The 27,956-nt window shown below is 37.0% G+C and overlaps 1 protein-coding gene across 2 annotated transcripts; it reads right to left on the bottom strand.

Moving 5' to 3' along the window:
* IL6ST (interleukin 6 cytokine family signal transducer) lies at window positions 1-27,422 on the bottom strand. Of its 2 annotated transcripts, none has more exons than XM_068177276.1 (16): window positions 27,391-27,422; window positions 21,424-21,504; window positions 20,549-20,860; window positions 18,615-18,747; window positions 17,144-17,304; window positions 16,663-16,814; window positions 14,563-14,722; window positions 12,200-12,282; window positions 11,090-11,309; window positions 8,709-8,885; window positions 7,874-7,972; window positions 7,143-7,289; window positions 6,029-6,169; window positions 4,704-4,800; window positions 3,328-3,409; window positions 1-2,465 (listed from the first exon to the last, which is right to left on the bottom strand). In XM_068177276.1, exons 2-16 carry the CDS (start codon window positions 21,488-21,490, stop codon window positions 1,740-1,742), a joined length of 2,757 nt encoding a protein of 918 aa, XP_068033377.1. In that variant the 5' UTR covers window positions 21,491-21,504; window positions 27,391-27,422; the 3' UTR covers window positions 1-1,739. The 2 variants fall into 2 exon arrangements, with proteins under 2 accessions (XP_068033377.1, XP_068033379.1); XM_068177278.1 differs by lacking the exon at window positions 27,391-27,422 and adding an exon at window positions 22,556-22,948.
* Between the last annotated feature and the right edge of the window lie 534 nt (window positions 27,423-27,956).

Consider the following 27,956-nt stretch of genomic DNA (forward strand, 5'->3'; position numbering starts at 1 on the left):
TGTTATTAAAGACTCTGCATTCCTTATCTGTTTTAAATATTCTGAACTTCAAGGGGTAATCTTACAAATTTACTCTTGCACTTAATTTCTTCATAACAAAAGCAAATGACACGTGGACATTTACATGTACACCCATCCTTCCACACAAGCTGGCAGACAAGGGAAGATGAAATGATACTGACACAGGCCTTTCAAGGGCTTTTAGCAAGTGCTCTGCAGAACAGCAGTACCAGAGGTCACAGCACAAAAGGTTTCAGGTGGTTTTAAATACATAGTTATTTTGCTGAAGGAGAAATAAAACACTTGTTTTAGTCTCACAAAACAGCATTTAGTGTTTTGAAATACATTTTGTTAGTGTCAGATTAGAAAGCTGACTAGCCTATATTAGATTTAGAATTAATTTTAAGAAGTCTTTAGGAGTGCCATAACATTTCTGGTTATTACTGTAGAAGGGGCTTATTGTCCTGTAATTTAATTTTTGTTTAAACACTGGTAGAGGAAGTTTCCAAGAAATGTAGCTTCCTCAAAAAAATATATACTGTGTGAGCAGGGAAAAAGTGAGACATTAAGAAAAAAGTAAGGAATTTTAACAATCACTTAAGTGTGTTTTGTGGCTCATGATCGCTAATAGAGACGTACTACCAGCAAAGTTCAAATTCAGAGTACAGAGTTTGGTTTTAGTTCCAAGAGCACCAATTACTTCAATGCTTTGGCTGTTTTCAGTTTCAAGGATGTCTTGCAGTATTAGCAGTGAGGTTACAGCACACTAATAGCTGCAGTCTGTCAGGAGGAAGGTCATATTTCCTTTCTCCTGAGCATTCAGTAAAATGGTAAAAGCTGACAGCTTATTACTTGAGCTGTACACAGCAAAGGTGCACTTATTAAACAAAGGCAGATATGATCACAGAAGTTTTAGATAATCAACAGTGATTGTGGTACAAAGCCTTTAAATAATTGCTGATCTGTGTTGTCACCTGATTTCCAAACTTTTGAATACGAGACTGAATTGCTGTGCGTCAAGTTGCAAGGCACATTTTTTAGGCCAAATTACAGTTCATGTGTATACATATCTAAATGCAGGTAGAGTATCAGTTACTATAGTAGCATTCAGATTCAAGTGATCTTGGTGTTTTCCTATTTGTACAACATAGCAAGTTCTGTTTAAATTTTTATGTGTTTTAAATAGGGATGAACACGATTTGCAGGTCTGGTAAGCTGAAAATTGAGGCACTGGGCCAAGTCAAAATTCAGTAAGTCAATTAAGTTACTGAAAAGTATATCACAAGTATTCTTCCATGTCAGAATACTGAGCTTCAGTCTTACTTTTGCACAAAGCTGCACTGTGCAACTAGAGCTGGCTTTTTAGGCTTGTACACTGCCACGCATCGAAGTGTTTCTTCTGGGAGGTCTATTGGCTGATGTGGATATTTAAAACTTGACCTTTTCGATCGCGTGAAATTCTGTTATGAAGAGATACAAAACACCCAATGTAGCACAAAGGCTTGTTCAGCTATCCAGATGTAAGGTTTTATGTAGTGCATAAAAGTAAATCTCCAGTAGGTCTGGACTGGAAATTTTCCAAAAAACAGTCCTTATTATATTTTTGTCAAATTACTCTTTGCTTAATTTCAGTTTTTCTATCTGCAGTAAGGTAAAAATACCTAGCTTACTTTATCAGAAACACAGGGGAAGATGTGAACAGGCACTAATGAAGGCCTAAACAGAGCCAGTCTTTTCTCTCACTGAGGCATATAGCCCCCTTGTCTCACAGTCTGTGGGAGGTAACTTTTTGGCATTTCATCGACTGAAAGTGGATTTTCTTCCACTGTTTCAGGTCTCACAGTTTGTCCTTCAGTACATGTCTGTAAAACATTTGATACAGCAGCTTCCTGGGTATTTTTTTCCATCCCAAGGCCCAATGGCTGTGAACTCTGACCTGAGATCTGCAGTTGAACAAATCCAACAAGATCTCCCTCATTGGCATGAGTAATCTGCTTTGCTCTTTCAAAGCATGGCCTGTCTGTGTTGGTTTCATCCTGACCACCATTTTGTCTGAAATACTGCTGCCTCTGTGCTGTACTGTCAGCTCCTCCAGCATGATCCTCTGATCTCTCTTCTGAATCTAGCAGGGGCTGAGTTGACTCAGACCTTGAAAAGACTTGTACAGGTGTCTGGTCTCTGTAGCCATTAAGCACTACAGTCGAATACTGTACAGTGCTTGAAGTGTTCTGTGTCGTTTCACCTTCATCGCTGTCAGAGACACTTTGCCTAGGAGAAGACATGCACGAGGATCCTCCAATACCACTGCTGTGCCCTTCTGAAGTACTTTTTTCTTTTTTAAGCAAGTCAAAGGGTTTTAGATCTTGTTCTGAAAAAGACTTCTTGTCGTCAGCTTCTATTTCTACAACGCTTACATCTGTAAAGCTGCCTTCTGGGTACATCTGATCTTTGGAACTGAAGTTATGCTGAAAGAAAGAGATGTATGTTGCCTAAGAGGAAGGTTATGTTAAAAATCAAAAGCCTCAATAAATATATATGAATTTTTATTCATAATGCCTTTGAATTTTTTCATGTAAGTTTTCTCTTTACTAAGTCTGGCAATATCTCCAAAGCATGTGTTAAAAAATGAAAGATACAGCTTTGTTCCCAAGACAATGTCTTAATTATGCAGCTGTTCTAAAATCAGAATGGGTGTGTGAGCAAGTCTTTGCTCTCATTTTAATTATTCTTAAGAGGTGTAAACATAGAAGCATTTGCTATGCAGCATAGGGACATTCTATACTGAGAACCATACATTACTTCAAATAGTGTACTCAGCATGAGAATATTTCTTCAAAGAAATTAGCCACAGTTGAAGTGTTGAACAGTTTGCCTGGTAATTCACCTCACATGTGGCATAAATTTTGCTGTAATCTTCTCATTCAGGAGGAACTGCTTATAGTCTTCTCTCTCATTCATGACTGAAGTGTGCAAACAGGCCACTTCAAGGTTTTAAGAACGGGAATCATGAATTGTTTACTTAATGCTGATTTCCCATGAATGAGCAAAGAAATGAGTACTTGACCGTTCCAACTAGTAAACTGAAACTCACAACTTTAAAGCCCATGCTAGATTGTGAATTTGTGCTAAGAGCCATGTAAATCTAATGCTGAATCTACAGATGTAATTAAGTCTTCTAACCATATTGTATCACAACATCAGTGAAACTTAACATTCAGGTTTTTCCTTGAAATCCATGTCTGCTAAAAGACAGAAGACTCCCACTGGTTATTCTATCTGAAACCTTGCAGACTATGAAGATACATGATGCAGAAAGCTGAGTATTACCTTAGCTGGAACTTGAGGAGACCACTGAGCAATGTTACTCTTGGATGGATCAGGTACGATAGGCCAGATATGTTTTTTAATTCTGTAAAAGATTAAAAATGGAATAAAGTCACAAAATGCACTCCTCAAATTCCCTGTTCATAGCAACTACAGCAGAATCCAGACACCACTCCCTCACATAAAAAGTTTGCATTCCAAATAGTAATGCTGTCTGGGTTACTTTTCATCTTTCTATGAGACTGTACTACTTAGCAAAACACAGCACTGCACTTAACTCCTCCACACATTACATGCAGCTAACAATATAACACAAAACAACAAATGGTAACAGTGAGAGATTTTTCAAATTTATAGCACTCTAGAATGTATGGTACTCTGTTACTTAGGTAGTTTATGATGCATGCCAGTATGAAAATACAATCCTGCTTATTTTTAATATAACTACGAATACCAAAAGTCAAAATCTAAGCTAACTTCACTATTAAAAAAAAATTTGGAAGAAAAACTTGCTTTTTAACTCTTAAGAATGTACTGTTACTTAAAACCAGAAGCTTTTGTTGATACATGATTCCCCAACCAAAGCAGCTTTGAAACTGATGCACCTACCCTGCTCTTTATAAACAGATCCAACAAACCTCCTTCTCTGAAGGAGAACTTAAGAACAATTCAAGATGGGCTTTCCGACTGATGTCCATTAAGAACTAATTTTAGGAGCAGCAGGGAGGTCAAAAGGAAAAGGGCATAAAATGCTGTCTCTAATTAGAAAGAAAGGATACTTGACAGGGATATAGGAGAGGTGCTATGCCTCGCCAGGGGAAATGCTGCAGCAATGGCATCTTGGTTAATGCCACAGACAAGAGCTTTGGGGTGGGGGAGCAGGAGGAGGCAGGTTGCTTTCCAGCAGTCAGTAAACAGTGACAGAGTTACTGGAGATCATGTTGTCTGCCTCATTTTGTCATAAAGCTTCACGTTTGTTAATGCTGTAATTAAATAGACCAAATACAAGGAAGAGATTTCCAAATCTTCACAAACTAGGAACCAAAACTCCATTTACAGGATGACTAAGAAACATAGATAGTTTATCCTGATCAAAACCTAACAAAACTAATCCTAACTATGTCCAGCAAAGTAGCATTAATTTTCTTGCAGTATTGAACCATAGAACATGTGTGTATGTGTGTAATTAACAGTAAGAAATTAGTATCAGAAGAGGCCCTGGTTTCTCATGGAAAATACAGAAGTTTTTAAAACCAATCAATATATGCAGGTTTTAACTTTTTTTCTGCTCTAACTGAAGAATACTTAACTGGGTTAGTATATATTACTGACATTTCTGTTATGCTCAGAAATATGAGGAAGAGTTCATTTGTACTTACAGGTCACGTTTGTTGAAGCAAAACAGAACTCCAAGGAGCACAATCAACAGGAATGCTAGACACACAGGTACAACTATGGCTTCAATCTCTCCTTTTCCTGAAGGAGGTGAAAAGAAGCAGTTATAGCCCACTTTGGCATTTAAGGAACTCAGCAGCAGTACCTATTTCCAAAAGGTTAAGGAGAACCTGAAACTGAAATATCTCAATGCTCAGTCTTAAAGCTTCACATTCAGAAGAACCTTTTCACTATAAGAAAAGTGTCTCCTGGTGAAAACATGAAAAGCTCTGCCTTGACAATCCAGTGCCTTGCATCAAAAAAACCCTATGGGCCGATCTAGAAGCTGTAGTACTGACAGAGCAAATAATTTTGTAGCTTGGGCAGGTATGACAGTAAGATCTTTGCCAATTCATCTGCTGACCAGGTATTTCAGTGGCCCCAGTGGCTGTCATAACAGGGTCATGGTCAAATAAGAAAAGTAAACAATGTCACTACTCATCCATCAGTTTATTCTGTACATGAAGATCTCTTCTGCCTGCAAACACCAAAGTTTGCATTATTGTTATGTATTCCTTCCAATGTTACACACATTCTTAAGTAAACCTTGGGAGAATGCTTAGGCAAGAGCAACACTGTACAGAAAAAAAGCCTCCATTAAATTTAAGTAAGTGTCTTACACAATTAAATTCAGTTAGTAATGTTGCTGTTACCCTTACACATAAGAAGCACCCTAAAGCTGAACATACAATAAATTTAACTATTCAAAATGAGTCTCTGTAAAGAACTGCAGAAAACTTTCATAGTGATATGAAAGAATGTGAAAGGGCTCTGAGAATGACATTTGCTGACCGGTACCTACATCAGCAGATTAAGATACAAGCACACATCTCTACAGCTTCTTCAGCACACTTTATCAGGATTAAAACAAAGACTCTGATTAGGGATAGATGCCCCGGGACACAAAAAGAGACAAGGGCACTGGGTAAATCCTAATGACTCATTAAAAGTCAGGGCAAAACATTATAACCTGAAGTATAAAACACATAAAACACATCCAAACCAGCATGCCAAATAACAGAAAAAGTGCAATTCATGAGGTTTGCAGAGTATATCTTGTTCTCTATGTAATCAGAAAAATTCTGACTAAACTACCTCTTAGTAAAAGAGCACTAGACAAACCACCCAGGTATTATGAACATTGCAAGGTGACTGTAACTGAAACTTTAAAATAAAATCACCTTCCCCTTCTAACACATCTTTCACACAGCCCTGCTGTACTGTTGCAACGTTAATTCCTACTTCTACCAATTCTGCCACTCAGCCTTACCAAATTTTTGTGTAGTAAATGTGAAATCAGGACCGGTCCTGCTTCCATTATCTGTGGAGGCCATCATCCGCACAGTATATAGTGTGTCACTGGTTAAAGAGGAAAGGGTATACTCTGTCTTGGAAGGATCCACTGTCACAACTAAAGAGAAGAAGAAATGTATACTAGTTTTCTACAAAAAAATTACATCTCCACAAAGATAGCAACAGAAGACATCAAGACTTCAGATGTGAAAGACAGTTTTAATAGAGCTAGTTTAATAGACAGTTTTAATAGCAGCTAGAAAATACAACAGTCAAAGACTATAAACTTGTACAAAAAATGCTGAGATTCACTCGTTTCCGTTTAGGTATCTGAATTTAGTCTCCTTCTATATTTCATTTCCTGTGAAGTTTTTTCCCCCAGAATACACCTACAAACTAAACTAGTAGTATAATTGAGGCTTAAAGTCTGTCTAGTAAGCCAAATACATAGTGCTAACGAGGAACTGCTAGTACTGACTAGAAAAAAAAAAAACAAGGCAAGGAATAGTAAGACATAGGTATGCACATAAGTACCTGGCCCTTCCAATTTAAGCAAATCTAAGTATTAAAGTTTTGACGGTGCCAGCTGCCTGTAGTATGCCTGCAGAAGCATACACACTACTGAATGTAGTAGTGTGTACTAAGATGTACTTCAAACAAGATGATTTACATCAGTAATATACTGATCTACAGCTCCAGAAGGATTAAAAAACTCCTCCCCAGTTCCTTTTCTTTAGGTTTTATCATAATTAAATGCAGTCAACTCCTTCTATATCTTGAATGGTCTGCCATCATCTTGATATACCATCATTTCATTCTGTATTTAGATTGCAATATGGGAGCACAATACTCACAAATCAGCTTTCAGAAACTAAACTCAGTACCCTGCTATATACAGACTGAATGTTCTGAATTCTTTACTAGGGACTTTCTGTTCTGTATGGAGGACAATTGTGGCTCAGACACCTGCTTTACATTCTCAGAACAGATTGTCAGATATAACTGATTCTGTGTATTTTTTCAGGAACAAATATTAGGAAAGAGACAGATGAAACACTTCAATACCACAAAACATTTCTGTTTTCTAGTACCTGTTTCATTTCCATCAATAGTTTTGTAAAGTATGGTGTAATTTCGGATAAATCCATTTTGTTCCTCAACTGTGAGATGGTTCCATGTCAAAACAGCTTCAGCTTTTCCTACTTTTTTTGTCTGAACAGTAGGTCCTTTTGAAGGACCTGTAATGGGAGATGAAGATTAGTTTCTGCTTGGCAACCTTGCATTCACAGAAGTAACATATTAACAAGCACTGAACTGTAACAGCATAAAAACTTCAATGGAATAGTTTGACTAACTCATCTGGAAAGTATTGTTTTCAAACAACATAAAAATGAAAAGATGTTTTAAAAAAGAAACATTCAGAAACAGATACGAAAAGAAAAATCAGCAAGTTGTGGGAAACCTTCAAATGAAGTTAAGTCTTGATTTTACACTTGAAATTTAAAATAAATCAGCATATAAATATCACTATTATAAATAACAAATATATAAGATATATATAATAAATATATCATTAAAATAACAAATTCATGTCTAATTATCTGATAAAGGTTGGAAAAACAAAGAACCAGCCATAGTCAGCCATCTGTCTAGTTCCCAAACACTGTAAAAAAGCAGAATGGATAATAATAGATGGGAAAAGATCAATGATGTCAAGTACTAAACCATTCTTCATTACATAGTCTACATTAAAGCAAACATTTCTTCATTTTTTGTCAAAAAGGTCAGTGTATGTGCTTCAAGGTGATGATTTTATACTTACGATCTTGCTTAAGATAAGCCTTCACAGACTGTCCACTTCCCTGACCATCAGTATACAGAGGGTACACAGTTATCAAGTAACACTTGAAAGGCTTTATACCTAATAAAAGGAATAAAAAATAAATATATACCTAGAAAAAGGAATTTAAAAGGCACTGTTTCACAGACAGTCAAATTGCTCACTATCCTTCTCATTTACTTCAGATACAGGCTTCTGAGTTCCTGCTGTTTAACTAGGACTTGTACTTAATGCAGCTGAGTATTTTCTAGAGCTCCAAAATATTAACTAAAGGAAAAATACTGCTTCAAAATATTAACTAAAGGAATGGTTCACATTCAAATGTAAAATTTAAGAAGTAGACTTCACAGAAGTCAGGGGTTTTTTTAAATTTATTTTAAATAGAAAGCCTTTATTTATCTGTAGCATTAAGTCCCAAATTCATTGATTTCAGATACTGATCATTATGTCAAATGAATAAAGCTGATCAAGTTCCATTGTTTGAATTGAGTAATCAAAGAATTTGATTTTGAAAGAACTCAGCCTTTTCACTATTTTAATGGTTTCTGAGAATGACAATACTAAAACCAAAATGGAGATAAAGCCCTTCTTGTTACATTATATACATTTCAAAATCCAAGATCAGATACAGTTGTATATTTGACAGAAATATACAAATACTTCCATACACTCCCAATAAACTAATTGAAACCCTCAACATTAAACCCCTGTTCTACCATAAAATTCTAATCACTGTGAGGATGTTTCTCATCTTCTGAACACTAAGCAGGTTATTAGAGTGTCCTACAAATTATATATAGATTTATGAGCTAAATACCTTTTAAGTCAATTCCTTGAACATCTCCTAGTGCAATCTGCCATTCTATGATGCAGTCTGAGCTGCTGGACACCAGACACCACTCGATCACATATTTAAGAACATAACTGTTAGGAGCAGTCCACCCTACCCACAACTTGTCATGTTTAGGTAATGTTCTAAGATTCTTCACAGGAGCTGTAATGAAAGAAAAAAGTGATCAATATTGACAGTTCTTTCATGATAGGAACTGTTCTGGCAAATGTTGGTACTTTTGGGTAATGGTAGCTATTTGACAGAACCAAAGTAAATGTAGGTGCCATTTTCTGAAAATTGGAGGTTTACACATGGATCGTTGTATCAGAGATCCAAAAGCAGTATCAGGCTATTTAAAAACTGGAAGTTAGACTCAACTTCTCTATTCACACAGACACTATGTTTCTTTCTTCTGAAAAAACACTTTATTTCAACAGAGAAATCAAAATTAGAATGGGAATTTACAAGTGTACAGTTACACTTAAGTACTTTACTAAGTACTTATACTTTATGTATAGTGTGAATATATTGAAGTAAATCATATATATAGTGTCCAGCCCCGAGCTGGATAAACACATCCTGTGATGGGGGAGTAACTGGCTCAAGGGTCAGGCACAAAGGGTTACAGTGAATGGGGTGACATCAGACTGGGGACCTGGGACCTGTTCCAGGGGCATTCCCCAGGGCTCCATCATCAGCCCTGTGGTCTGATAATGACTCAGGACTAGAAGGGACACTAAGCATGTTCCCGGGTGATACAAATCTGGGAGGAACTGCTGACTCCCTCAAAGGGAGGGAGGCCCTGCAGAGAGGCCCTGACAAAGTAGAGGGCCAGGCAATCACCAACCATATGAACTTCAACAAGGGCTGGTGCCAGATTCTGCACCTGGGATGGGGCAGCCCTGGATGTACAGACAGACTGGGGAATGAGGCTGGACAGCAGTGCCATGGAAAGGGCCCTGGGGTTCTGGTCCATGGCAAGCTGAACATGAGCCAGCAGTGCCCTGGCAGCCAGGAGGGCCAAGGGTGTCCTGGGGGCATCAGGGACAGCTTTGCCAGGCGGGCAAGGGACGGGATTGTCCTCTGCTCTGCTCTGCTCTGGGGTGGCCTCACCTCGAGTGCTGGGGGCACTTTTGGGTGCCATAGTGTAATCAAGTTATTAGACTATTTGAGAGCATCCAAAGGAGGGTAAAAAAAATGGAGAACGGCCTTGAGGAGAAGCCATACGAGGAGCAGCTTAGGTCACTTGGTCTGTATAGCCTGGAGGAGACTGAGGGGAGACCTCATTGCAATTACAAATTCCTTGTGAAGAGGAAGGGCAGGCACTGGTCTCTTCTCTGAGTGCCCAGTGACAGGATCCAAGGGAATGGCCTGAAGTTGTGTCAGGGGAGGTTTAGGCTGGATAAGGTTCTTCACCCACAGGTGGTTGGGCCCTGGAAAGTGGCTCCCCAAGGAAGTGGTCACAGCACCAAGTCTGACACAAGTTCAAGTAGTGTTTGACACAGTAGGACAATGCTCTCAGGCACACAGTGTGACTCTTGGGGTGACCTGTGCAGGGCCAGCAGATAGACTTTGAGATACCTGTGCATCCCTCCCAACTTAGCTTATTCTGTAATACATATTATATGCTTATATACCATATATGTGTACCTTATTAAGTACTTCCTCCTGTCTGCAATACTACTTTGTTTGAATTTATACCCTTAACTAATTAATCTAATAGCTTTAGAACCAGTGGCTCTCCCTTGGTGTTTGCCTGCATCTATTCATATTTTTTTTGCTACCTATCTGGGTAGTGTTCGGATTGTCTAAGAAAAGGCTGGAAATAAGGATAAACCAGCCTGTCCTTACTATTAATGCATAATGAATAGAACATAAAAAAGAACATGAACAGTATGGAAATAGCGGAAGCAGATGACAAAACAACCAGGTAAGATACTGAAAATGTAGGAGAATAAGACTGGGACAAACAAGGAAAGGAGTGGGAAGGAGATCAGGAAATTAAAGGAGGAATAATGGCAGAATGTTATATATGTAAATATATACTAACCCTTTCATTTTATTTTAAAGAAAGACACAAAAATGCCTGCTATGCTACGAAAAGAAACAACAAGGAATGTAGTACACAGAAGCTCTAAGAATCAAAAACCATCAGAACAACACATATAGCTTCAAATGACACTGAATACACAAATCCACATGCTCCCTGGCACACAAGTGGCAGTATATACAAAAGGCATAAGACTGTAGACAATTCAGTAATACTTTAATTATGTACCCATATGAAAGGTATTATTTTAAAACACTGAAGATTTCTTATAAAAAGGGCCATGCAGATTTGACAGAGATATTACCAGGACACTCACCTTTTGAATTGCTTGCTGGGATAAGTAAAACTGATGGAGGAGATGCCCCAACACTGTTACGGGCAACCAGAGTCACTTCATAAGTTCCTTCTCGCAGCTGTAAGGTATGGTTGGTGCTGGTAACATTGTATTTCTTCACTGGACTGGAAAGAGATGATTTATCTCTGACAGTCACTTCATATTGCAAGATTACTCCATTGGCTTCAAATGGCTTCAGTGCCTGTCAGAAACACATCATTGATTAAGCTGATAATGAACAAATGTGATGCACCTTATTGTCCCTATGGTACAATTAAAAAATATGAGAACAGCGCAAGTTCCATAGATCAAATACCTGTACATTTAAGAAAAACATAAATAATCTGTGCATATTTCTATAAAGCAGTCACTTTCAAAGCCTATTTCTTGTTTAAATACTCTTTCTTTGATCATACCTAGTGATTTAATAAAAGCTATTCTGTAAGGATTGCAGAACTTGTTGATAAAACCTCCAGTTTATGTGACTTTACAACACAATGACATAAAAGGGATCTCACACCTTTTGTTGTGTTAATACGACAAATATGACACAGTTCATGGACCAAAAGAAAGCAGGGTTTGGGGAGTGATTATGTATGGGGACCATAATCACATTTCCCTTCTCAGCTGGAACAATCATCCAGTTGGACACAGCAGCCTTACTGCACACAGATGCACAGTGCTGTTTTCAATAACCTTAATAACCTTGTACTCTGCAGTATCTCAAGACTTAATGGATTTTGCAGATGGAGTTTCACTGTCCAGACAGTGTTGCCACATTTTAGCTTATAGAAGATACTACATGAAGCTATGCTTTATTCAAGTGGCAGTTTCAAATCCACAGAAGGACAACAAATGAGGAATAAGAGTATATTCTGTGCATTTTAGGTCACAGATGAGTGTCAGTTAAATGATGGCCTTTACATCTGTACATTTAATTTTTCATAACTATTATCATAAGAATACTAAAGTCACTTCTCATATCAAAAAACCCTATACTTATCCCAGTCATCTCTCAAGGCTATTGGGAAGATTTTTCCACTTAAAAACTCATGTTTTTAAAAAATGCTCAATTTTTTCAATTCGCTTTACCTTCCATAATAGATGCACAGTCCAGAAACCCGGTGAGTGAGATGTATCAATGATCCTCCATATGGGTGGTCCTTTAGAGGGTTCTGATGAAACAAACAATGCTTGAGAGTAGAATAATTTTTATTTAATCTTTTTGAATTCATCCTTTGATTACCATTATATGCTTGCTTTCTTTAAAAAAAAAAGCATATCAAAAAGCATTTATTGTTTTCTCAAGGAAAATGATGCTTGGCATATTAAGTGGAAAATTTCCTGAAGAGATGAGCAAGACACCAGTTCTGCTTTAAGTGCACAGTATCAACAGAAGTATGAGTCACAATGGTGGGCATCTGCAAGATTAGACTAAAGTTGACAATGCTGAGTGAGGCATGATCACACCTACACTCTGCAGCCTGCATTCAGAGGCACAGCTCTGCACACCTGACCCTGCAAACCTTGCTACAGTCTGCATCCAACACTGTTCCTTCCCCTCAATATCAAGTTACCCAAAAAAAGGAAAATGCAGAAGAGTTAACAAGGAGACAAATTTCTCCTGGCGGTAAGACTCCTTAATTCTAAAAGTATAACAGAACTGCAGTACTTATGTACAATACTACAGCACATTTTGGCATCTGTACTATGAAAATGTGGTGCTTCCATAACAAATTCCATTTCAAAGTAAAATGAACCAACCAATACTATGCTGCACAAAGCAATAAAAGGTGGCCAATCTTTTGTGAGGGTCTTCGCCCTAAGAGAAAGCTGATCTCAAAATGAATTACATGTTGAATCTTTTAAGACTATTTTTTTCTCAGAATTCCTTCATAGCATTTAGTGTATTATGAGGTTTTGGCTTTTAACCTCAAACACCCCTCAGTACCAAGTGTACAGCATGCATCTCATCTTCTATGCTTTACATTGTGAGAGGAGAACTATGAATTGAGGCAAAGGGAGCTCTTTTACTCATCTGAGTGAGTGAATTTGATTCACATTAAAGAGAAGCAATTGTACATCTTGCCTAATAGAGATCATGAACCTAACATGACCTGCCTGATGTTCATTTGCTACTGTAAAACTTTTGTTCTTAGGCTAAAGTAAGACATGGCTACTTAATATTAGCAGTATTTTTGCAAAGCCAGTCACCACAGCACAGCAGCAATGCAATCTAAATAGGCAGGCAGTCCTGAAATCATCATTGCTCAGCCTGAGACAGGAAACACAGAAAATAAAGCCATACTGTCATTAGGAGTTGAAAAGCAGGAACTAGAATATTGATATATTTTATAGTATCTCCCCCAGAGAAAGTAAATTTTGCACAGAACTGAAGCAATGCAATCACAGATACAAATTCTACTTGTTTTAAACAAAAACTACAGTAATCCCTCTTATTTCTTATCTAAGATGACAAATGAATTCAATCAGGATAAAAAAAGGATTTCCAATCTGTTTTAATAATGGAACTTGTATTGGTTTAACTTGATGTGCACTGAAACTCTGCAGTGAACAGACTGCTCAGAAAAGACATGCCTTGGAAGATACGATGGGACATACAGGATATTACAGAAACAAGATTATAAAGGCACATGCAGGAAAAGCTAAAGCACATTTAAAAACTAGAAAAACACCAATCAGCTTGACACTGAAGCTAAATAGCTGTAACAAATTATTTATAGCAATTGAATGTAAGAATAGAGTCTCTGCTGAGCATCAAGTACACAACACTGGTTCTCCACGGGGTAGCATCAACATAAGCCAGAAACAAAGCCAACCTTGCAGGTTACCAAAGTGAAAAAGAAATGAAAATGAATACTTTGTTGAAACTTAAAAGATGTGTTATTTGGATGCTTTAGTGCATAAAAGGCTACACTTACCACATGCACATTATTTTATATCATTGCTTTATTAAGTTTGTGAAGAAATCGATGCATCCTGTATGACTAAGATCTTCTGTTTCTTAACTGTTGATGATTGTCCACCTAAAACTTTTACTAGCCTCCTAAACATCAAGTTGTTCATAAACTAAGGCAGTTGGTCTACTAAGAAAACCTCTTCTAGGCAGGATAACTTCTGTTACAGATAATAACCTTCAGAATAAAAAGCCAAGCATAAAGCCTAGATTTCTTCCAGAAGACTTTGAGAATACCTGCTGCTGTTCTAGCTGTTTTCGGGGAGTACCTCAAGAGTAGCTTAACAGGAAGCTATTCTTAATGCTCCTTGGAATTCATGGGTCTAGTCAGTCAGCGCTGAAAGTAACTCAGGAGAGCTTTGTTGCTTACACAAGCAAGCAGGTCAAGCAAGGATACACCATTTCAGCTGGCCATTGCCAAACTGCAGAGCACTCACATACTTGAGAAGTCAGTGACCTACTTTTATACACTACTTACGATCTTCAATGGTCATCCCAGTCTTTTCTTCACTCCAGTCACTCCAGTAGCCCACTCCATCTTCCTTCATGCAACGAATGGAAAAGGCATACTCTGTGTAGGGTCTGAGACCTTGAACACTGAATGAAGTTCTTGTGGAAGCTGTATCTTCAGAAGGAACCTGCAAATATGACCAAAATTTTTAAAAGTGTTCAAAATACTGTAAAACTGAGTTCTGTGCTACTTCAGTGGTCATCCAGAAGGCTCTCCACCACACACACATAACACAAACAAGTTTTCCTTCCCTCTCATTTCCAAAAACTTAAATTTTCAAACATTGTCTGGTAAAGGTTCAGTCAGAGTTGTGTGTCTTTACCAGGGAGAAGAACATACATACACTAGAACAGTTAGGCAGCTACTTCAGGACAATTTCATTATCTTTCTTTTGAAAATTAGCTTACATCTCTCTCCTTCCTTCCCACACAATTCTGCTGCTTACTGATCTGTAGTACCCTGCCTCACAATTCAGAACTTTGCTAGGTGACCTGCTTGATTATTGATTGCAAAATTACTGGTTACTAGAAGTTAAAAGTCCAGGATCATTGCTTCCACTGATTCAGAACAGTACTTCTTGAGTAAAATTGAAAATAGTTTTAGAGTAGTTTATAGTTTTGTTAATAAGTTATTTTCATATGGTCTTTGATTTATCTTAGGTGAGCAACCAAATGCCAGAAAAGTATTCTTAGTATGTATGTAGGGAAGCAGGGTGGAGTAGATATTGGACACAAGTAGTTAACACACGGACTCTTCACATTATTCCACTTGCAACTAAGGGCTTTTTACAGTGAGGACCCCTGGCAGGAATGACTACGGATTAAACACAAATGCAGGATACTTAAGGTTAATCCTGAGGGTAAAGAATTATCAAAATAGTCCAATTTTACCACAGCTAAGCAAGTTCAGATCACTTAAAAGCTACTATTTCATTTGTTTTCATATGTTAAAAGGGCAAGACAAGTCAGAAGAACTTGTCCTATTGTTCTATCAGGACAACATATACACCATCCTGGAGTTGCAGAACTAGATTGTACAGACCAGTGCTTTTAAAATATCAATACAGGTGACCTTAATAAATAGCTTCTGCATCTAAAGCCACATTAGTCACAAGGAGCTGTGTTAGGCTACCTGCTCCAAAATAATATTTTGGTAAAATCAAAAGCAGTCTTCCTTCCAAGAACTCACAGAACCGAGAATACATTTGGAACTTTGTTGGAGTACTACTGCTCTGAGAGAAGGCTTAAAGTAAGGAAAAATTGAAGAGCTATTAAAAATATGTCAACAGATTGATGTATAAAGATTGATTTATAAAGGAAAAAAAAAAAAACAACCCACAGCTCTTGATAACAGGAACATATCACAGTACATTGCAGGTAAGGCTGACTCATTACACTTTTCCAGTTCTTGACTGCCTCACACTTGAGGCATTTATACAGGGCAGGAATCAAGTTGTGGCTTCACCAGTGACAAATACAGGTGGATAAATCACTGCTCCTGCTGGCCACACTATTGCTGATCCAGGCCAGGATGCCATTGGATTTCTTGGCCACCTGGGCACACACTGGCAGCTTATGTTCAGCTGCCATCACCAGCACTGCCAGGTCCTTTTCCACTGGGCAGCTTTCCAGCCACTCTGACCCAGCCTGTGGCCCTGCCTGGACCTTTTGTAGCCCAACTGGAGGTAGAGTAAGTTCTAAAAAGCATTCCAGCATGATACAGTATTTACCCAATCTTTGAATGACATTTAGATCACTCATTTTGCACATGCATGGGAAGATGGAAATTCATTAATGTTTTATACATTGTGCAAAATAAAATTTAAAATAAACATACTGCACTGTGACAGGGAGGACAGCAGAAAAGTGCATGAAGATATGAAAAGGTCACCATACTCAGACTATGCCAAAAAATACCTCCATGAACAGGCCAGATAAACTTCCTTGGGTGGCCGTTGAAGACATAATGAAATGAAACTGAATGCCCTGAAGTGCAACAGGGGGAACTCCAGTTTGACAGATGGCTGGAATACAGCAGAATCATGGCAAGGGACATTAGTGGTATTACCTCCATCCAGTTTGTGTCGCCAACAATTCTGTAGCGAATATTGAATTTCAGCATCATCACAGCATCTGAAATCCAATTCTCCCAGCAAAGCTGCAGAACAGTAGGCAGTATTCCTGAGGTGAGTGATACATTCTGTGGAGACAGTGGTTTAACTAAAAGAGAAGAAGTTAAAGTTAACTCCACAGCTGTACTTTACCATGCCCTTAGAAGCTGGCACACTATATTGCAGCACTACTATTAAAGTCTTTCAGGACCCAAAATGGCTGCTACTTTACACTATCTTCTAAATAGGACTACTCAACACAAACTTGCTATCTGAATTGTGAAGAAATTTCTCACCATCCCTACCTTTGCCCAGCACAGTTCAAGCTCTAGTCAACAACACTTATGTAGTGATCATTTTTATAGTGAAGAAATGTTAACATCAGTTCAGCAATATACACAGAAGCAGCAGTAATGTTCTATTAAAGCTTTTAGTTACCAATGTCAATGGGATCAACAACAAGATGATCAGATTCAGCCTTCCCAAGTGCATTTGTTGCTTCCACCCAGATCTCCGTATTAACAAAGAACTGAATATCAGTAATGGTGCAAGAATTGTTTACATCTTTTGGTATACAGTCAGGAAAGATCTCTTCTGGCCTAAATAAAAGAGAAAGAAAAAACAAGATTCAAAGCAGTACGTTTGGTTTCCTTTAGAGAATATTTTAAAGTAGCTCAGCGTGAGCAATCAGTTTATCTTGTATGTTTCCTCTCCACCTTAATTTTGTAAGCAGAGGGAGGGGAAGAAAAAGTGGGAATGGCTTGTTCAGCCACAAATGCATAATTGCATTGGAATTGAAACCAAAACAAAATATCTTGACTTCCACTCACATCTCTTCAAAAGCACAAGCTACAGCACTGTAAATAAATTTCTATAAAAACCTGACTTGGCTTAAAAAAGAAAAGAACAAGAACTGATACAATTAATCAAAAGCAATATGACCAGTAAGTAGAATGCATTAGAAAATGTAGTCAGTGCTACCTGCATACCTTTCAAGACTACAGTATTAGAGGTGCAATACAATTTCTGTTCACCATCTTCTGCTACACTAACACTAGATAGTTCTGAGGGCATCAGGAAATTTGCAAAGCATTAACATTTTGTATCTGTGCATATTTTCTACTACACTCCTTACCAAAACACTTCAGCAGAATAGGGTAGCTGAAAAGCTGTCGGCAATCATTCCTGTTTCCAGAGGAATGCAACAATCCTGTTCACTCCATTTTAAACTGAGAGGCCATCTAAAAAACTCCATTTTACGAGAGGCCATCTAAAGAATTTGGAAAGTAACTTAATTTGCTTTCACAGGAGAAATACTTTGCTGAAGCTTTCATGTTAGGATTAACTCAGAATAGTGTTTGTCCACAGTTACTATGAAGTGCAGATAGAGAATAACTTTTTACAAAAGTCAGTCATTTTATGTTAGTTTCTCTACTTAGAATCATAGAATGATTTGGATTGAAACAGACCTTTAAAAGTCACATAGTTTGATTCTCCTGCACTGAGCAGAGACATCTTCTGCTTGTTTAGAATGGGATAGAACTGTCAACCCAGAAAAGTGTAGGAGTTTGGGTATAGCCCCCTATTATGAGATATATTGTACTCAAGCCACACTAATCATGTATTTGAAGAATAGAAAAATACAAGATTATTGTTGTTCCAAACCAAGTTCAGATTACTGTTATTCCAAAACAAGTTCAGCAACAAAACTTCACATCTGACTTAGAATTACTTGAATGCCAACTTCTTTAACTCTTCCCTTCCCCCTCATACCAGACAGACAGCAAAGTTTCAGAAAACTAGACTTACATTAAGAACTTTTGCAAAGAATCAGGAATTTCAAGGACTGTTGGTTTAGCATAAAAATATTTTTCAGAATTATTTAGATATTCTGTAGAGCACTACTTACCAGCTGTATCTCAACCTGAACTGAGTATCCAGGAATGTATGCCTTCCAGGGTTCCAGGTGCAAGTCATAACATATGTGAATCTTGATACCTGATGCACAATGCAACTCAAGTTCTTGGGCTTCTCTGGAGCCACTGTACAGAGTTAGCAACAATTAATCTATACACACATTTAAATCCAGCAAGAATCCTTTCAAGTGTCCCACTAGAGTGATTTCTGTGAACATTAGAAGTATTTAATTAATTTTTCTCTAAAGGATGTGGCAAAAAGTGCTGGATACCATCCTGCAATTAAAGCAAAGAAGCTTAAATAGCTGCTTTGACAAACAGTAGGCTGTATAAGGATTAAGTAACTGCTAGTAAGGAACAACAAAGACTTTTCATTCTGATGCACAAAATCTAGTATTAACCATCTCTTGTCTAAATATATTTTAATTCACACAGATGAAAAATAAATTAATAACCTCTACTGAATTGGCACATAGTGACTTTGCCAGTAACGTGAGCTCTATAAGCAATTTGATAGGTCTGTCATCCCCCAGCTGAGGATTTGGAAGAAGCCTGAGCTGCAAACCCATCCCAGAAAGCTTAGGGATCTTCATGCATGCACTGTAGTATATAAGGAACTTCTTCAGGCAGCAAAACTATTTTCTTTCCCTCTTAAACTCAAATTATGAGTTTGTTTCTACCTCCTATATTATCACTATTTACAACAGTATAATGTACTTAGAGAATTTTATTTGCTTGCAAGCAGAGTGCTAGTTTCAATAGAACAACCTTATGAACCTTACTGCTTTCTTCCTGAATAATTGTATTCTTCTCAAACCTGTTGCTAGCCTCATTATTTTGTTTTCTTTAATTGACATTATTACAGTATCAAAACACAACAGCTTTAAAGAAAAATGCATCTCAAGACTTGTAACATAAATTATAAATGCGGAATGTCATCTGTATTGTCCTTACGTTTATAATGTTAATTTATCTGTCCTCACCTTTCCAGGTATTTTACCTTTTAAAAATATTTTTTTATTTTATATTTTCTGGTAGAATATTTACTCCTCAGAAATTGAAATGGAAAGCATTATTTTATTGTGATAGCATTTTGTAAGTCATGTTAGAAGCATATAATTTTGAATTGTGAACTCAAGCAGGCCTTTGGCATGCATATTATTCACAAGTGCAGTACTGTTTGCCATCACTAGGAGACAACATAATTCATCAGTCATATCATGTGATACTCAGGACACTACAACACTTGGCCTACTAGCAAGACCAAATAATTAAGAAGTAGCATTTATTCATGTGACTGTCTCAAGACAGTCTTGTCTAAAAGCACTTGTTCTGAACAATGCAAGTGCTATCATTCTAGAATAAATGAAGTCTATAAGTAGTTAAAAGTCTTTTCTTCAGTACAGAGGTAAAGGAATCCAAATAATATGTTCCCTCCTTAAGACAATTCACGTTAGCTTTAGTGATACAGATGTTCTCAGTCCATTAATGTTTCTCAGTCCATTAATGAAGAAAACATTTTCAAAATGTTAATATGAAACCAGAACATGTCACCTAAAAGTATTTCCTCCAATTCTGATACAGAATCAAGAAGTAAGGAAAAGTTAATTTCCTATTTCCTATTTCAGTTAAATCCACATCTTTATTCAGTAATTCAAATCTGCCACTTTTTATTGTTCATTTTTTTTCCTATTTCAACACTGTAATACTCCAGAGTATTTTCTACCTTTTAGAAAACTTTCTTCAGTGCATATTGAGCAGCTGTGGTGGCATGTAATTTGACAATATTTTTACTCAATTATCCAGGAACTGAGGGAATACAAATTAAGTGCCTAAAGATATGCACACTTTCTATTTTTTGCATTTTCCCATTTCTCAGAAACAATTTTCTTAAGACCAGAATAAAATGTAAAAAAATGGTACTCACAGCCTACTGTAACTGTAATTCCATAAATGTTCTGTTCAATCTGCCCATCTGCTAAAATGTTGCATGTCAGAGGAGTAGCAAGTGATGAAGTGTCATTGAATGTGACACTGGAAACTGTTCTGTTTATTTCACGATACTGTTCTTTAGGTACCAGTCTATTTTTAATCTTCCAGATAATCTGGCTGGCATAGATATTGCCAAAATCAAGACAACTCTCATTCAGAATGCATAATGCTGTGAAATTGGAACCAAGGGCCAGTACAGGTGACTCCGGGATGATGTGACCACATGACTGCACAAGTCCACCTGAAGCTAAAAAGAAAACAAATTTCACATTTATTAAGAACTACACAACATACCCTAACCAATATTGCTGATATATCACTAGTGCAACGTTAAAAACACTACATGTGTCTAAACTGCAAGTTAAGTAGATACCTGACAATAATAAAACTGAAATGCATTAGTAGACCACAATGACGATTTAAGGGCAAAAACCAGCACAGAGTTCTTTAGGCTTTGCAAAAGCATTTCACCAAGCTAGGAAAGCTCTATTAATAAATAGAGGCACATAAGAGAGACAGGAGAGTCAAGGGGTGCATGTTTATATCTTCTGAAGGAGGAAGTTGTTATACTTGAGGTTACTCTTTTGATAAAAAAGTATTTTCTATTAATAAAGTTACCACAGGAAAACTGGGGTAAGTGTGCACCTGTGCTGTGGTAAACCAGTGTTAGAAGACTAGGTATGTCTATCCTAACACACCTTACTTTCTGTCCCCATCCAACAAGTATCTAGACAAAAAGCAAGCAGGTGCTCCAAACATTCAATGTAACTAGTTCTATATCCTCTTGTATTTCAGACCTAGAACTCTTACCGTCAGGAGAACAAATATTCAACACCAGATAGAAGCCACAGGCCACCCAGTTCCACCTAGAAAACATGCTGCACAGAATTTCTGTAACAAGAGAAAGATATATATTTTTGAATTTAAACTATTACTCTTAAGATCAATGTCAAAATCAGATTTGTATTTGCTCTAAGATAATTTTTCCCATATACATATTTATTTTCCTGGAAGTGTTTGTATCTTCTCACGTTAGAATGGGCAAATTGTTTCCATTTTCCTCACTGCTAAAACAAAATCAAATGTTTACTTAAAAAAACTGAGGCTGTTTAAAGCTGATTTAATTACAAGTTTAAGAAATGTATCAACTTTAGGTTTTCACACTGTTTATGAAATGAAACTTCACTGGTAACGCTGTAGGAGGTTCAGTTAGAATACAGGGTGTAACAGCGTGGTTCAGGTTTTAAAATATAACCCTATGAATCTGATAATGGCTTTCATACATACCTAACTTTCAAGGGCACCGATACAAAATCTTCAGACAAGGTTCAGAACAACTCACCACAAAACCACGTGTCTCTTTCACAAGAGTGACTTAAAATGCACTCAGGAATTACGAAGCACAATGCTTCCATATCAAGAACTGCTGTCTACTATAGAAAAAGTACTGATTAATTCTTCAAAACTTTACAAGGGAGCTTGCAATTCCCCAAAGGCTGGAGTATATTATATAACACTGTATTTATTTCTGTATTGCAACAGAGCCGACTCATTCTCAAGTTTCGACATTTCTAGAAAACATTTAGAGATACTGAAGCATTCACACTATAGCTTCCAACCCCATTGTTATGAAGCCAATAAATGTGTTCTGGTTTTCTCAACTTACAGTTTTAAAGCAGCCCTAAACTACCAAAAGCAAGTGACAATTCTCTACTGAGCATATGAGCTGTATTATTATTTTTTAGCTACTTTTACGCATCTTTACAGGAACCGGTAGATTGGCTTAGTGAAATAAGGCATTTAGTTCACAAGCCGATTTCTATAAGCAGACTTCATACTATACTTACACCTAGAAAGTAAACATAGGCTCTTTAGGTTTGCTAAGATTTGAGGTGAGATGGCCTACAGTAACATTGTTTCTGAAGTTTTATTTTCCACTAACCTGACAGAACTTCTTCGGAAACTAGTATTCTGAGCTTTACCCCATAAAAGGAAACTTGCTAAAAATTTTAACAGAATTCCACAGTATTGCCTAGACAGGAAAATAAATAAGTTACACTTACTATTATCAGAAGAAACTGCAATTTATGACAGCAAACATCCCTTTGCTTTGACTGCATGTAACTTACTTCATAATAGTGGCAGACACAAGGTATTTCACATATATATATAAGTAAAACTAGACACATATTTAAGTATGGATCACCCCCAAGCCAGAACCTCATTTCTTAAACATCAACACAACTAAGCCATTTTTTCTTTACAAATCAAGATACAAAGTGTAATGTAAAGAAAATCTCTACTCACAGGAACAACTAAATGAAAGTAGATCTCAAAATTTTATAGCAGTCTTTGTAGGGTTTGCCAACCTAGATGTCTTTCAGAATGACCCAGCAGTATCTTTATTTGCTGCTATAATTGTGAGCTCATTACTTGAAGCCCACCAAAATTTCTTATATAGAAACTTTACAGTATAAGCATTGCTGATTGAAAAACTTGAAAAATATATTAACAAACATTTGTTTGTCACTGGAAGTTTGTTAGTTCATTTTTGACTAAATAACAAGTTGTTTGTCATTAACTGTAGCTATATGGCTTTGAGAACCAAAAAGCTATAAATATTTTCTGTGTTCTACTTAAGTACTCTCACTGGGCTGGATGTAAGAACCACTATACTGCTTTAAATGCAATGTGTATTTGGATATTTATTACACAAGTACAGTGAAATAACTATATCAATTGATTCTTGCTTATTTTGGAAGCAAAGTGTCCAATACCTGAAAAATAAGGTTTTTACTCACACATGAATTTCTGCATTAAAAAAAAAAAAACAACTAGTTAAAAATTTTTTTTATAAATTTCCATGGTGACTACAACCAAATTTAAAACAATATTCTCTTTTAGTTTAAATCACCAACTAAAAACAGCAAATAGGGATCTACTGTAATGACTAGACTTGTGCTAACACTTACCAGAATACTGCTTGTTAACCAAAGCCTATTGAGCTCTACTACAGATAGACCTCTGGATCTGTTATTTCAAGCAAGATTAATTTAAATTATTTAATCAGAACAATTTGTGTTGCAGAAATCTGAAATTCATCAGAAGCCTGAGGGCAACGACAAGCTAGGTGGAAAGAAGCAGGAGCTCTGCTTCACTGCTAATCGCCAAAAGCTGCAAAACAACAGCAGAAGCACCTTTCACACTGAAGGGGAAAGAATGAAATAGATGTAAAAAGGAAAGTTTTTATAACGTTTAATTTCTCTCCCACTTGCCATCATGATTCATGCCACCTTAGAATAACGGCAGGGTCACCTAAGCTATTACATCATTACAAAGTTACTGGTTTTCTTTTGGGTCATTATTTATTGAATTCAAACAATATTTCCACAAAACTATTCACTGATTTTCACACCAGCAGTTATACAGTATGGCTCAGCCTATTAAAAACACACTGCAAAGCAACTGAAAAAATAAATAAAAAGCAATAGCCAGCTTAATAAGTAAACAGTAATACATAATTATCACATTTTGTCCTAAAGTATGATTTTTTCACTGGAAATTAAAATTAAATTTTAATAAAAATTAGAATTTATTAAATTAATTATTTAATTAAACTATCTTCTCATATAAATGCCATTTCTATATTCAATTGTCCTCCAAACTTGAAAAACAGCATTTCAGTCGTTCCAAGCAGATTCATGCAAATGTAAGAGACTGAAGTTCAAATCTCTACGACTTTGCACTTTGGAAAGTTTAGCAATTGTTTTGAGGGAGCAGATAAGCCCTCCACAAATCATACTACTCGATTCTACTGCAGTCAGCTCCTGAAAGGCAAGAGAATGGAGTTTCATGCTCCATCACCTGCAGAGGAGAGTTAAGTGGAAAGCCTCCCACCTCCAGTATAGGAACCAAGTAGCTGAAACTATTGTGTCAAAGCCATGCCACAATTCAGCATATATCTGCTTTCGGCTGTTCTGATGTATGCTACTTACTCCCGCCCCCCGCTGATCAATGCAGTTTGAAGAAGACTGAAACAACACACCTCTAAACCCACAAAGGGGCTATTACAATCCCTTCTAATGTGTGCTATTTTTAAAAACATTAGTGTCTCTGGCTTTTACAAGCCTGATTCTTAATTGAAATTTAGTTCTAGGGGAAAGATCCAGAGTTACTAGACACTTCCATCCATCCTGCCTACATGAAAACCATAAAGGAAAAGAAAAAACCAAAATAAATGGTGAGACTTAAAACTAACAAAACAAGGAGCCATACTTCATATTAGAATAAGTAAAATACTTCTATGCAAACTGGTGCTTTCTTATCTGAGTGTGTAAAAATGCCCAAGCAAAGACAGTGCAGAAACCCTGCATATAATCCACACCAAACCTTAAAAATAGTGTCATCATTCAACAGTAATGCTAAACACTAATTGTTCACCATTCACGATTTTAAGTCAGACTAAGCTGTTTGTCTAGACAACAGAAAACTCAATTTCTTTCAGTCACTATGCACAGCTTAACCCAAGTTTTATGTTTTACTGACTGGTATGGCGTATATATCTATATCTATCTATCTACCTCTATCTCTCTCTCTATATATATCTATCTATATCTATCTAAGGTGAAAGCTGAACAAAATGCAGAATGAACACTGAAAGAGCCGGTCAGTTCATATGCTTTCTATTAAAAACAAACAAAACCAAAGAGCCAAATGAACACTTTATACTGTGCAGTGTTTGTGGATCACTAAGTGAAGAGGCAAGGGAGACAGAAACTGACTTTAGAAGTTTTTTAGAAGTTTTCCATGTTGTTCTCATGGTTTAGTGGCAAAAGACCAAAATACTACTGAGTAAAACCAACATGGTCAATTTAGAGTGCTGCTGGTGACGGTCCTTAACTCACAGAAAATAAATTACCTTGAAGAGGAAAAAAACTGTTAAAATGCTCTGATAATTTCTGTGAAGACAGACATAAAAAACTCACATGCCATGAGATCATCCCATTTAATCTCCAAATCAAATGGGGTTTCTATTATTCTTCACATCCTGCAGCCATTTTGAAAGGAAAGCACTAAGCCTTTATGCCTGATCCATAAATTGATGCTTCATGCAGTGTCTCTGAAAAGCTAATAACAACCCTAAAATCAAACCTTATTTGTACAAAGTAGCAAGTATTGAGTTTTAAGATAAACCTGTGACCAATAGTTTGTGAAGAAGTATCAGGCTTTCACACAAAACAAATACTTGTTCTGAGCAGGAAATAAATCTTAAAAATTAATCTTATTTCACAAATCATGATATCTGCCCCAAAATGAACATGGGGATATGTCATTATATAATGGGTTATCTCTCCATTTCAGAGAAGTCGCAATTCCTGTCCAAGTGACCTACAAGTTACAATGTCAGTTTCAGAAACTACAGCTAAAATAACATGTACTTGCCAGCAAAGCCAGATTGGAAGTCAGGAAGTATAGATAACACCACAACCACCACAGGAAGGTGCTCAGTCTATTAAGGCTCATTATCACATCAGTCACAAGAAACCAAAGGTAGTGGGGGAAAATGAATTTCCAGAAATTCCTCAAAAAAACCCGAAGACCTGTGCTTACAGCTTCAAGAGGTAGTCTGTCACTAGGAATCCACGTAGCTCAGGCAGACAGAACCAGGGATGCTTCACGAAGCAGCTGCTGCTTGAGGTTTTATAACAAGCCAGACTGTACTTAAAGCCATCTAAAAGCTGTAACTATCCTCAAGGAATTTTGATTACTCAAACCGTAACTGCTTTCTAATTAAGCGTATTTTATCTCTAAGCTTCCTTCCTTCCTCCAAGCTTACTTCCTTCTTGGAAATATTTATGAGACTCAAAAAACACCAGACACCTCTAAGAGAAGCACTTGAAAATATTATGTAATGTTATATGAACAGAATATTGTGAAATACATTTTTGTAAAAATCTCTATGTACAAATGACATCCCTATCCCTTTCACCATCTAAGCATGTAATTTCTCTACTGTACTTATTCCTCTGCCTCTAAAAGGAGGCTTATCCTTGCACTTTTAGTAGAGCCACCAGAACAAAAATATACTGAAAAAAAGAAAATCAAAACAGGTACAAAGTTTAAAATTACTGAAATACCTAATTAGAGGCACCAAATATTTGCCTGCAATAATTGAGTTCTTTCTGGTACCTTCTTAAAACTGTAAATCAATTTCTCTGGAATACTTAAGAATTTTCTCACAGCTAGCAAGTCAAAAATCAAATTAATTTATACAAAGTAATGTCTTAGCACTCAGTGTTGTCATTTTGAAATCAAACCTTCCAGACTGATCACAAGCTTCTCTAATCTAGACAGCTCTTGCTAATATAAGAATAATTGCTTAAAAATTACCAAAAAGGTTATTTGATTTCATATAACTGTGCTAATGCTAATCCTCCAGACAAGCAGCATGGGAACAGTATTTCCATTTGGTGTACTCACTTACAGATGTGCATACCTATCTTTCTCCTCAGCCAGAAGTATTTATCTATTGACTTTACTTGAAGCACAACATTTCCAGACATATAAACAACACCCAAATAATTACTTCGAATGCTCTAGGAAGCTTCGAACTTCTAGCAATTAATCTCAAATTTTCATCATCCACACTTACATTCTTCTTTTGCTACACCAACATATAGATACATCTGTTCAGAAGTTACATGCTTCTGAAAGTAACAGCACATAGAAAGCACAAATGTTCTATTTCGATAGAAAAGAGGTTGTAAGAAAAAAGACCTTAACTCCCAATAGTATCCAACTTCTTGGGAAGGTTGTGGATTCCCTTTCCCCCTCCACACCTCTGTGACAGAACATATCACTAACGACAGAACTATAATCCCACACAGTTCTACCACCTGATGTGTAGAACTATACCTTCAGAATGCCTCAGCAGTAACAAGCAGCCACCAGCTGGCAAACCCCTAGTCAGCCTAAAACAAGCATGAAAACTGAGACTGGGAATTATTCCCCTCAATCCTGCCAAAACACTTGGCAGCCTGCTTTCCTTTGTGCCTCAGTTTCATCATCCGAGAGATGAAAATAACGATGCCGATTTTTTTTTTTAAGGGAAAGCATAAGAGCCCCACTACAGGGGATGACTGGCGCTCAGAACCACATGGGAAGTAATCAGACGGTCACTGTACCCACTCGTCCCTAATTCCTCAGGGAATCCGCTCCAGTACTTGGACAAGCAATTAGACAGAGTGTGCGTATCTTTCAGGGCAGCAGTTTTCTACAATCTACAGGCAACAAGAGCAGAACACTCCAGGCGACGGCAACAAAACGCAAATCTCTTCATCAAG

The sequence above is a fragment of the Anomalospiza imberbis genome, chromosome Z (assembly GCF_031753505.1).
Source record: "Anomalospiza imberbis isolate Cuckoo-Finch-1a 21T00152 chromosome Z, ASM3175350v1, whole genome shotgun sequence".
NCBI classification, from domain to species: Eukaryota; Metazoa; Chordata; class Aves; order Passeriformes; family Viduidae; genus Anomalospiza; species Anomalospiza imberbis.